At 45.8% G+C, this 12,443-nt stretch overlaps 1 protein-coding gene across 3 annotated transcripts in view; it reads left to right on the top strand.

Annotated features, from left to right (window-relative positions):
• The first annotated feature begins 1,730 nt into the window (after positions 1–1,730).
• ACP6 (acid phosphatase 6, lysophosphatidic) overlaps positions 1,731–12,443 on the top strand; it is a 60,953-nt gene continuing 50,240 nt past the window's right edge. Inside the window, exons 1-4 of one of the 3 annotated variants that reach the window (XM_087866223.1) lie at positions 1,731–2,418; positions 9,571–9,699; positions 9,819–9,949; positions 10,277–10,356. In XM_087866223.1, coding sequence (XP_087722349.1) covers positions 2,203–2,418; positions 9,571–9,699; positions 9,819–9,949; positions 10,277–10,356 — 556 coding nt within the window. In that variant the 5' untranslated portion in view covers positions 1,731–2,202. The remainder of the gene's footprint in view (positions 2,419–9,570; positions 9,700–9,818; positions 9,950–10,276; positions 10,357–12,443) is intronic. The other 2 variants (XM_087866224.1, XM_045813585.2) reach the window with 2 other exon arrangements.

Here is a 12,443-nt window from a genome sequence, read left to right as displayed (position 1 = left end):
TTTATCTAACCTCATGATTAAACCCAAGTTTTGACATCATATTAAATGCAACCCTCTGCACATAATTTAGTGGGAGAAGGCTGGTTTTCCAAGTTATGCCTGCCTGAGGGCAAAAGCAGGGGCACCACAACAGTTCAGTTCATCCACCTCCTCCCTCCTCTCCTGGCGTCGTCCCCGGAGCGTGATTTCAGGATTTCTAGCCTTTCCTTTAAACTGCAGTTTACCACCACTACCGGCACCACCATACATCACATACTAAATATTTATAGGGTTCCCAAAGTATCTTATATGGGCTGACAAACAGTACTCTCAACTACCACATGGAATCTGTCATTTTCCAGCCTTACCCGCTCTGGCTTCCTGCAGAGATCTGCTGCTGAGACATCCCCAGCACAGTCACCCTGACCACGCATATGTGTCCTGTCCAGACAAGCTGCTGCTATTGCTCATGCAGGTCAAAGATGCTGCTCATATGCTTGACAAATCTATGCTGAGGCTGCCGCAGTGCAGGGTGTGGCCTAGGGTGGCCTGTCGATTACCGCCAAAGGTACTGACACCCAGGTGCCAATGTTCCATTGCCTTGAAGCTGCTCCGATGTGCCAAACTCCCAGGGCTCAGGCCCCTCGGCACGGGAGTCACACCATGTTTCTGCTGAACTGTGGAGAACAGCTCTCTCCAACCACCGGGATTACATTTCATCACACGGTTTTGGAAGCAGTGCTGTCTGGCACTCCGGATGTCTTATTTAGGCTATAAAAGAACAGCTTTCAGTTTGTAATCACATCAGGATGCACAGTAGGACTCTGAAGAGTGAGTCCATCCGTGGGCTAGGCTAGTGGGAAAACCGTGACAATGTGCAGTGTTCCAAAATGACCCTTCCCCCACAGTAGGGCATTCATAACATTCTAGCTTGGTGAACAAGTTTAGACCCAGGTCAGGAGTCATAGTCCATAATTATGTCATATTCACGTTTGGTCCAAGTTTACCCAGGACTAGAATTTAGAAGGATTTAATAACTCGTTAGAACATATATATTCAGACTCTTCTCACAAATGTCCCTCCTCTCAACTTGACCTTTGCCTTCATATAGACACAGCTGGTTCCACTGTGTCCTGTTGCAAAGATCTGGAACATAAGCTTGGCGTAACCCTATATGCAAAAGAAACCAGACCAATTTACAGGTTGTAAATTAAGGTGTTTAGTCACTGGAACACCCATAGGCAAGACCTGGATTTTTCCACAAGAAATACGATGGATGTGAATAAACACATTAGTGAGTTTAAAGTTCTACATGTTTGCGATAATTTAGGCCTCTTCAAATTTAGGAGTATAGTAAGTGGAGATTAAATATAAAATGCCTAGTGCCTCCCTTCGCAAATGGTAATCACTCAGTAAGATGGTGTCTGGGCTCTCAGTTTCAGCGACCTCCCGGGACTTCAAGGAAACCTACACTCCTTAGACTTAAATTGCTCCCCTCTGCCACCCAATTCTACCCCAGCCTTCACTTTTCCTACCCTATCTGCCAGGGAAACTGGCAGATTCACTCCTACTACATTGGCCACTCAGTCCCGGAGACTTGCGCCCACTGGAGCTGAGGAGCGACGTCCACAGTCCCGGGCGAAGAAATACCTGCAGCTGAGAGGTCCGCCGCGCCCAGCCTTGTGGGAGTCGTAGTTCTCCGAACTCAGAGCCTCCAAACAGGCGTCACCGTGGGACTCGTTTTCCCATGCTCCTATGCGCGGGTCCATTTCGGACGAGCCCTTTGGGTGGGTGAGGAGGTGTTGGGAGCTTGCTGGCAGAAAGTGGAATCTAGTCATCTGTGTTCGTGGAGTCGGCTGCCGAAGAACTCAGGGCTGGTTCCGGTCCCTTCGGAGACCTGGAGGCCAAACTTGGATTCCAAGTTTAAGGTTCCCTAGAGGGTGAAAGATTAGGAGCTGAGCTTCCCCCTGCCAGGTCTGCAGCGGGAGCGGCCAACCCCGACCCGAGTTAAAACTCCCAGGGAGTCTTCGCTGCTCCCACCTCAGCTTCTCCCCCTACGCTCCCACTTGGGGTCTCCCTTAGGGCCGGGAGTCGCAGCAGTCGCTGCATGTGCGCGCCCGCGGGCTCCCGGGAACTTGGCGGCCGCTGAGCCCCGGCGCGGGCAGAAAGTTTGTATTCTCCTGCTGCAGCCTCACCCCCGAGGGCCGTCCGGGGGCTTCCACCATGATCCATCGTATGTTCAGCGTGCGCATGTGGGCGCCCGTGGGCTTCCTGACCTCGCTGGCTTACTGTGTCCACCAGCGGCGGGCGGCCCGCGCCGAGCCGCGGAGGGCGGACAGCCCGCATCCCGTCGACCGGAGTCTGCTGGAGTTGAAAATGGTGCAGGTCGTGTTCCGACATGGGGCTCGGAGCCCTCTCAAGCCGCTCCCGCAGGAGCAGGTGAGAGGTGGGCTTGGGCAGGGGCTGGTGGGGTGAGGACCGTGTGGTCGACCCGGGCCGGCCCGGGCGCCCTGAGCACTCATCTTTGGAGTTTCACCGTCACTGAGCTGGATTACAGCTGGGTCCAGACCAAGGGAAAACTGTAGCCAGTTCCGCCTCCAGCTCTTGAGCAGAGACTTTGCTGATACTCCTAGCCCCCTTTCCTCCTCGTACCCTCCGGGTGTAAGGCACCCCGGAACTTCCATTTACGCCCCTGATGGCTACGGTGTAGCACAGCTGGTAGCACTGCGCTACTTATGGTGCTTATTAAAGCGCCTGGGGATCTTGTTAAAATGAGGACTCTTACTTCAGCAGATGTGAGGTAGGCCCGAGATTCTGTATTTTAACAGATAATGGGGTGAACTTGAGAACCACCGTAACTGGGATTACAGTGGATAACAGAGCTCAACATCTTTGGGAACAGATTTTTGCAGCAGCTTTCTACCAGGGTTTGCTGGAGACCATTGGAGATGCCTTGAAGGCTGCTGGTTTTATTTTTTATTTTTTATTCTTTATTTTTTTGTAATAAGTGCTATATCTTGGGACTCTCCTTTTCTATTTTGGATTTCCAAAACTCTTGTGGAAGGGATTTGAGGTAGGAAAACATTTTTAATTGGCTAGTCTTGTGGCTATAATGTCTTAAAATCTTCCTGGTTTCATCAGGATAATTATGACTAAAGCACAAATAGTTTTTTTAAGTGATTGACCTTCCTGGATTTGATTTTTGGGGAGAAGGAGTGAAGGTCTCTGACCTTTGATAGCAGGCAGGCCTGTCATTGAAGAACTGGCTTCCCAGTGAGGGTAAAGGGGCAACCAGAAATCCTCAGGCCCCTAGCTGTTACACTTACCTGTGGAGTGCTTTTGCATTACTGGTCCTCCAGGTTAATGTTGGAGCAAGTTCAATAGATGTCCAACCTGATATTTGGCATACTCTTCATGATCATAGTTGCTTTCCAGAAGCCCTTAGGGTTGTGTCCTCACACTGCACAATGGAAAATCTAGTTTTTAAAGCTGGTCACACATGAACTCAAACTTGTAAAGCATTTCCCACATAAATAAATAAGTTTTGGCAGGCACTTAATTCTCTTACCAGATTTCTAGTTAGCCTTTCTGAATGGCTATACCACTTTCTAGTATTGGAGTATCTAGTATCCACTTTCTGGTATTGGAATTTCTTTTTTTCTCTTCCTCCCTCCTTCCCCCACCCATCTTCCTTCCTTTCTTTTTGATGCTTTTTTAGTCCCTTACTCTGCCTTCTGGTATTGGGTCACTAAATTTTCCTTATGATTTTTGTACATAGCCCATCTCATGGGCACTCTCCCTTCTCCTTTATTCTTGTTACAGAAAAGCTGGAAAATAACATATAGGTGTAGAAGACTCATGTTAAAAAAACAAAGCTATCAGTGGTACCAAGAGAAAAAAGTCCTGAATGTCTAGGCTTGGACCTAGTATGTACACTATATATACTCCCTTAAGGGGCTGAGAAAGATTTAGATTCTTTTAGGACTTTCTCCTGAGCCAGTAAGTGTGTGATGGGTACCTTCTGCCGTTATGTTGGAAGGGGCAGTTTGTAGCTCAGGTAGAATGCCATCTTCATTCATCTTCTGTCTGTGTAGCCACAAAATAAGAAGCATCTGAGTCCACAGCCTTGCTTCGCAATTAGGGAAGGCACATTACCGCTCCTGCCTGCTCACATTCTCAGACTTTAGGCAAATGCATTAGACATCTTTGATTATCTCGTATAAAGTTGTGTGCATAAAAGCCAGGAGTGGGACCAAGCCTCTTTCAATTTAGGCCTTGAGCAGGTGTCATCACCTTCCTGTAACTTGTTTCTGGATGTTTTCTCTCAGGTTTTCTTTTCAAGATCCATTGTGATAGAGGTTGGTATTGGGATTTTCTAATCTTCCTGATTCTGCTGTTAATTGTAGTCAGAAGGGACTGCCTGGCAACAATTCTAAAACGGAAATTGTCTTTGGTAGATGTCTCCAGACTTGTGACTGGTTTATAGATGATCAAAAGTGACAAGTCACTTCATTCAGTTATCTCACAAATCTTCAGAAAGTAGCATTGTTTAAAATTAGATGTCTTTTTAAAAGATTTTTAAAATTTATTCATTTGAGAGAGAGAGAGAGAGAGAGAGCAAGCGAGAGCACAAGCAGTGGGGAGGGTCAGAAGGAGAGAGAGAAGCAGACTACCTGCTGACAGGGAGCCTGATGCAAGACTTGATCCCGGGACCCTGGGATCATGACTTGAGCTAAAGGCAGATGCTTAACTGATTAAGCCACCCAGGTGCCCCTAAAATTAGATGTTTTATTGAGTTGTTTTCTTTTGGCTTGAATGGCTGTTGACTTGTCTTCCTTTAGCGGTGCTTGGGAAATAAAGCTCTGGAACTTGATTGGCTATTTTTTCTGATGATTAGGTTAGATCCAAGTACACATCCACAAGAAAAACGTGGTCCTGCTTTCAGATTTCCCTCAGCTCACCTCTATGCAAGATGGCCTCCAACTCAGGCAGGTTCCTCAGTTTTTATAAAACAAAGTCCAACTTTGCTCCACTATTGACTAAGGAATTTGGGTTCCTATTTATTTGATAATGTAGGCAAACTGGGAAGCATACCATCAGTCTCACTGTGACTTAATACTTACCAAAGCTCAGCTAAGAGAAGCGGTATTCAGGAAGCAGTGCATGAAGGATGTGCCAGTGAGTCCATTCATTCCTCCCAGGCACTGTTCTTAACAGCTTGTTCATGGCAGGACATTGGATTCAAATGGGGAGCTTAAAAAAATACTAATGCATGGGTCTCCCTTCTGGAGATTCTGATTTAATTGGCCCAGAACATCCAGATGTGGCAACAGCCTCTCTGGTGAAGCTTTAGAATTATCTGGACTAGATAGCATTAAAAAAGTTGAGGCCCCACCCCAGGAGATCTGGGTGTGATGAGCTCAGGGTGGGGCTCAGGCATCAGTTTCTTTTAAAAAAGAAAAACCTTTTCTGAGATGCCAGTGTGCAGCCAAGGTTTAAAACCATTGCTTTATTCTAAATTCTACACCCGGAAGGGTTTTGTTTACTTTTATGTAGATTTTTTCTTTTACCTTTGAAATGTAGCGTATCAATCCCGGTATAGTATTGTCTTCACGGAAATGTGCTTTGGTAGATACCATCACTCTGTGTTGGGGAAACTGAGACACAATCCCACAGAACTCATTGCTGTGACTACTGAAAAGATGTTCATTATATTACTCTGTCCTCTTTATGAGGACCCTTGGGAGGAATTTGTCTATTAGCATTAGAAATGGTATGCTTCTCCTGAACAGTTGTCTTGCTTTTATCTTTAGGCTTGTCTAGCTGTTCGAGTTTCTCCTTTACATAAAAGTCAGAAAGCTCAGCGCCGAATCTTTGGCCCACCTACAATTGAGCATATGGATCTTTATAGTGGACATTTTGGAGAAACTATTTCTGTGTCCAATTTTTGTCCCTATACTTGTTTGCTTTTGTCTTTCATGCCTACTTTGAATTGGTTGTTTTACTGTATTTTAGGTATTGCTATCATCTACTTTATGTTCTTAAAAATGGGGCATAAATAAGTACAATTATAAAGTTAATCTTTGCCACTAACTTGGAAGCTGAAGGGCAAGACCAGGAATAAGAGTGTGTATATGGGGTGCATACCATGTATGGAACTGGTGTATCTGTTAAAATTTTGGAAACGTACTACAGATTTGACATGACCTAGACTTCCAGGAGTCATCTCCTGGGAAACACGAAAGATCCTCTGTTGGCGGATGTCCTTAACAAGAGGAAATTTCTTTCTTTTTTGTGTGTGTGTGTGTGATTTACTTATTTATTTAAGAGAGAGAGAGAGCTAGCAGGGGGAGGGGCAGAGAGAGAGGGAGGAAGAATCTCAAGCAGACTCCCTGCTGGGTGAGGAGCCCACCGTGGGGCTCAGATTCTGAGACCATGACCTGAGCAAAAATCAAGAATCAGATGCTTAACTGACTGAACCACCCAGGTGCTCCAGGAGATTTCTCAGTGAGGCTGAATAGGCTCTGTGGACGTGGTGTCAGGACCTGGGCTAAACACTGGACTTACGAGGTTGGATAATTCAGTGCTGGCTGTAAAAGAGATGTGCTGAAGGAGAGAGAAAAGAGAATCCAATTATGGGAATATGCTGGAAGCCCTGGGAACACAAAGGGGGTACCTCAAACTTAAAATGGCCAAAACTGAACTCAGCTTGTCACCTGTCTTCTGTGTTGGTCTTAGTTTTAGTCATGGAGGACATCTTGTCATCTTAGGCACCCAGGCTCAAAATCAAACTAATTTTTTTCTTTATTCTTCCTTGTTCACCTACCAACATAGCCCCTAAATAAAACTTTTATCTACTCACTTGCTAGGTTTGACTCACATGTCTTGCATCTACCCCTTCTATTCCTGCTGCCCAAGATGAGGCCTAAGGCCCTCATCAGCTCTATTGCAGACATCTTGAAATTGGCTTCTGCATCAGTCTTCCCATTCCAATTATGATCTGTCCTGGTTTTCAAAGTATTCCTTTGGAGCCTGTAGCCTTGGGGGATGCTGAGTGGCTGGGGCTCTGTATTCCCACTCCTGCTTCAACTGGAGGAACTCCAGTTTTTCCCTTTGTATATGGAAATCTAAAGTCAAATTCTATTTGGTATTTGCTAATTAAAAAGTTTGAAAACTGCTTCCAGGTTAAGGCAAACCAAACCACTTCTTTCCTATATGCATTCTTCGCTGTCTCTGCTTTGCTCAAACTTCTGCCTGTTCTTGGAATTCTGAATACCACCCTCTCCTTACCTACCTCTTACTCTCAAGTCCAGGTCTTTGCTTGTCTAAATCCTCTTCACTTCAAAGGCCATTCCTGTCATGGAACTTTTCCTGAATTCCCAGCCAGAAGAGAAGGTCCTTCTTGTTTTTGAACTACTGTGACCTTCATCTGGTTTTTTGTAGCACATGGTTTCTTTTTTAGTGCTGCTATCATTTACATTCATAGTGCACTGTCTCTACAGACCTGAGAACCCAGAGAAGGCAGGGTCCTATTATCTCCATCTTTTGTCTTCCACAAGGTCTGGCAAATTGGTGTAGCCATTAATTGTACCCACTCTGTGCCAAGCCCTTTGCCAGGCCTTCAAAATCGACAACCCCGTCTCTGTTCCCAGAGCAGAACTACTGAGCAGGATGGACTAGTAAAGGAGCTCTTCTAATACAATTTGGTAAAGGCTACCAAAAAGAGCCACTGAGGCTGCTGTGAGAGCATGGGGACATGGTCACAGCTTCTGGGAACATTTAAGCCATCTTGTGGAATGAGCAGAAATCTTTCCAGATGAAAGGAAAAAGAAAATTTCAGGTAGAAGAAACATGAGGTTGAAAGGCCAGAAAGTGTGAGGATGGTGCTATAGGAGACACAGTTGTATGGCAGTGTGTAGGACAGGGAAGAAACAGTGAAGAGAGAGAGAGAGGGAGGGGCAGAGGCCATCATGTAGTTGTGAGACCTTGAAGTAGGTTTATGCAGGGAAGTTATAGGATCAGAACTTTGAAAGAAGGAGCCATGATTAAAAGATAGTAGGAAGAAGATCTGTGCTCTGAAGACTCAATCTTTTGATATTAGTTGCTGTAGCACCCCTGGAGGAGGAGGCTCAGGTTTGGGGGACTGGCTGCAGGTGGGAGTGAGACAATGCCTTTTGAAAGAATGGAGGGCTTCCTTTGTGTGAAAGGAACCTGGGATTCCCAGTGGTGCTCTCCTGGGATATTTCTGGGAGGGACCAAGACATAGTAAGTGTTCAAATGTTAGTTTTAAAACAAAACAAAGTAGTGGGGAATTGAGTTAAATATTATTCTTGTGATTTTAAGTGCTGTAGGAATTCAGATGAGAAGAAAAACCCACTAAAAGCTGGAGTAGTCACTGATGGAAAGTAAGACTTGAGCTATCATTGGACCTTGAAGAGAAGTTGGATGGGCAGTAGGGACAGGAGTCCCTCCAAGCGAGGGAAGCAAGCTAAAAGAAGATGCAGAGGAAGCAATGGGCATGGTCTGGTCTGGGGAGGGGAGGACAGAGGAGAGTGCCAGTACAGCTGGGGACAGGAGCTGAGCCAAGAGTCCTGGAAGGCCGGGTGCTTATCGCTTAAACTCTAGGAAAAAGCTATTGATATGATGAAAATGGCTTAGCAAGATTCATGGGAGGGAGATAATCTGTGTAATAAGACTCTGTAATTACACTCTGACAGTGAGATAAAAGGACCTTTGGGAGTGACTTTTTTCTAGCCAGTGATGAACAGAATTTAGTGCATGGCTGGTAGAGCAGTTGGGGAAAGTCAGAGGTTTGAGTTTTGGGGCCTAGGAGAATTGTGGTATCATTGCGAGTGACAGTATGCTGGGAAGAGAAGCTTGTATATGGGAAGAAGAAAAGACTTTTGTTTTTAAAATTGTAGTCATCACATCTGACTCAATGAGTAAGAGTTTCATGGGCACTAGAGCTCTGAGACCTGCGGCTACTTGTGATGTTTCGAAGCCATTACAGTACAGTGGAGCAGGAGCCGGATTGCAAGGAGAAAAGGAAGGTGGTGAAGAAGTGAAGGTTTCTTAGGGGGCAGCTACTTGTTTGAGAGATGGGATGAAAGGAAGGGAAATAGGTGGTAGTTACAAGGGACATGAAGTAGAGCCCTTAAGGGCGGGGAGGCATAGAAACCTACAGGTCGATTCCTAAAAAATTCTTACATGTGTGTGCTCACTGAGATTATATTATACTCATTCATTTGTTTGCTCATTCATTCATTCATTCATTCATTCATTTACCAAGTGTTTGCAGGCCAGGCATTCTGGCCATTTCTCCCCTTGACTGCAGTCTGGTCTTAGTGCCAGAGCGACATCTTAACAGTGAGTACTAGTGGAACAATAAGGGGACTTGGGCTAAGGACGCCTGGCATAATAAATTACAGACTTTTCTTCTCTTAATTGAAGCTGGAGTTAAAGTTTCTTTCTTTCCTTCCCATGGGAAAGTTGTGGGTGATTCTAGCTATGTCTTCCAGGTGCTGCTAGATATTACTGCTCTAAGTTTCAAGAACCTTCTAAACAATGTGTTGTTTTTTGTGGTCACAACAGGCAGAGTGGAATCTTCAGCTATTAGAGGTCCCACCCCAAACTCAGTTTGATTACACTGTCACCAATCTAGCTGGTGGCCCGAAACCACATTCTCCTTTCGACTCTCAATACCATGAAACCAAACTGAAGGTGAGCAATGCTTCCCTCCTCTGGGAAACCCACTGTAAAGTATCCTTGGTTTTCTCTGGGCTGAGTTTAGCAGGCTGTGAGGTATTTTCATTCTGTTCTATCTTTCTGCCCCACATTAGGGGGGCATGTTTGCTGGACAGCTGACCAACATGGGCATGCAGCAGATGTTTGCCCTAGGAGAGAGGCTGAGGAAGAACTATGTGGAGGACATCCCCTTTCTTTCGCCAACCTTCAATTCACTGGAAGTCTTGTGAGTCACTTGAAAAAGGGATGTTGCACCCAGTTTAAGGTCTTAAGCGTGAGGAAACCTGTACTGACCCCTCCCCCCCGACGGTTCCCATTCTCACCCAGCATAGTTTGGGGCAGTTTCCCTTGTATAATCGGGAATGTCGATGGAGGTGACATTCATTGGCTTTGGGTACCTTGGGGCAGCCATCCCCCAGAGAGAGAAAAGATTCTGCCCAGCCCCGTAGCTCCCCTTACATGATCATAAAGCCTCCCAGCTGCTCTGTGGGATACGGTAGTATATATAATTGAATGTTCCTTTTATGAATGTCTCTACCTTTTTTTTTTCCAGTGTCCGTTCCACTAATATATATCGGAATCTGGAGTCTACCCGGTGTTTGCTGGCTGGACTTTTCCAATGTCAGAAAGAAGGTTCGAGTTTGGAGTCTAGAAGTCAGCCCCTATCCCAGAGGAGCTTTCTTATTACTTCCAAAGCCCTCCCCTCCCTCTTTCTTGGTGCCTGTTCCTTTGGTTTCTCTTCTCCTGCACATGTGGCTTCCATGCTGTACCTACTCTAGTGAACCCCCCTTTTCTGGCCTTCTGCTGCCCTTGCCGCCCTGACGTCCATATCTGCAGCAATGCGTCGGCCACTCTGCCGTGCCTCTGGCTCCTGACTTCTCCTCTTAAGCTTCTACACAGGCTGCATGAGGCAGTCCTAGCCAGGTCTTGTGAACAGTATTGGGGCTTTTTGCTTAGGTAAGACACTGCTGAAAAGAAGGAGGGCTGGAGGGACACTTAACTGAGACCCAAGCCTGCTGCTATTGCTCCGGTCTTGGTGATAATCCACAGCATGACCCTGATGGTATTAACAGTATTCTCTTCAGCCTTTCCCCACTGAGAAAGTCTAGTGAGTTTGGGTTTTGACATTTTCAACCAGTGAGTGATTGCAGCTAATGGTACCCAACCTTTCCCCACTAAGGACCACATTTATTATTTTCCCTCATGGATCTCATGTATTGAGGCCCTTTGACTATCAAATGGAACTGTATTTTGTCATTTGTACTTGATTCAAATTTACGTTTAATTGCCAGTCTGAGTTTCATATCAACATGACCGCACCAATATTAAAATACTAAAATGGTGCCATGAGGCAAAGGTTCTTGCTTCGCTTCTTTTTTTTTTTTTTTAAGATTTTATTTATTTATTCGACAGACATAGAGACAGCCAGCGAGAGAGGGAACACAAGCAGGGGGAGTGGGAGAGGAAGAAACAGGCTCACAGCAGAGGAGCCTGACGTGGGGCTCAATCCCACAACAATGGGATCACGCCCTGAGCCGAAGGCAGACGCTTAACCGCTGTGCCACCCAGGCGCCCCTCTTGCTTCGCTTCTTTATCAGTATCTCAAATAGATGTAAAATTTCAGTCAGCCTTTAGAAGAATAAGCTATGTGAAATAATAGAAACCTCCAGGCCAGAGGAGGCTGGCCTTACCCCACTCTGCGTTGGGTACAGCTGCTAATTCTGGCTAAAGTTGGCTGCTGAACACAAAACAACATGTCTAAGTGACATAAAGCAAACAGAGTGGGGTGCCCCTTCTTTGCTCGGAGCCCCTGAGCTCTGGAAAAATCCACAGTGCCTGGCCTTCTGAAAGCTCTTCACTTGCCCAGCTTCTAAAAGGCAAATGTCCTCTCCTCAGGAACACCAAAAGTATGATTGGAGTAGGAAAGCTGTTTCTTGGAAGCAGCCTGACCTACGGGCAGGTGCCAGACTGAGACTGCCCCACATTCCCCACAGGGAGGGAAATGGTATCTTCACTAGCCACTGGACCCAAACATCCTGGGACTCTAATTTGATCATGTACCAAACCTTTTTGTAATAGCTTTGTATATACTGACTTGTTTAATTCTTTTTTTTTTTTTTTTAAAGATTTTATTTATTTATTTGACAGAGAGAGACAGCCAGCGAGAGAGGGAACACAAGCAGGGGGAGTGGGAGAGGAAGAAGCAGGCTCCCAGTGGAGGAGCCTGACATGGGGCTCGATCCCAGGACCCTGGGATCATGCCCTGAGCCAAAGGCAGACGCTTAACGACTGAGCCACCCAGGCGCCCCATGACTTGTTTAATTCTTTTTAATAACCCTATGATGTAGGTAATATTATCCCTAATTTGTAGGTAAGAGAATTAAGGCACAGAGAGGCTAAATGACTTTCCCAGGGACACAAAGCTGGTAAATGGTAGAACAGGGATTCAAACTCTGGCAGTCTAGTTCCAGAATCCATACTCTTCACCTTTGTGCTCTGTTGCTTAGCGGACACATGCATTTGGAGAGGGCCTCTGATCATGATCAACAAAGTGTGTCTGTGAATTTTGATATTAGGGTAAAGTTACCATATGCTGCTGGAGTTTTGACTGTGAACAATTTGTTTGAGAGCAATAGCTCTTTGGGACTTAGATTCACCTAATCACCCCACATACTGACCTCAGTGAATTCCAGAGAGCTGCTGATAGAAGCTCTTTCTTT

Source organism: Ursus americanus, chromosome 12 (assembly GCF_024610735.1).
Source record: "Ursus americanus isolate L20-20 chromosome 12, mUrsAme1.1.p, whole genome shotgun sequence".
NCBI classification, from domain to species: domain Eukaryota; kingdom Metazoa; phylum Chordata; class Mammalia; order Carnivora; family Ursidae; genus Ursus; species Ursus americanus.
This window is presented reverse-complemented; position numbering and strand designations above follow the sequence as displayed.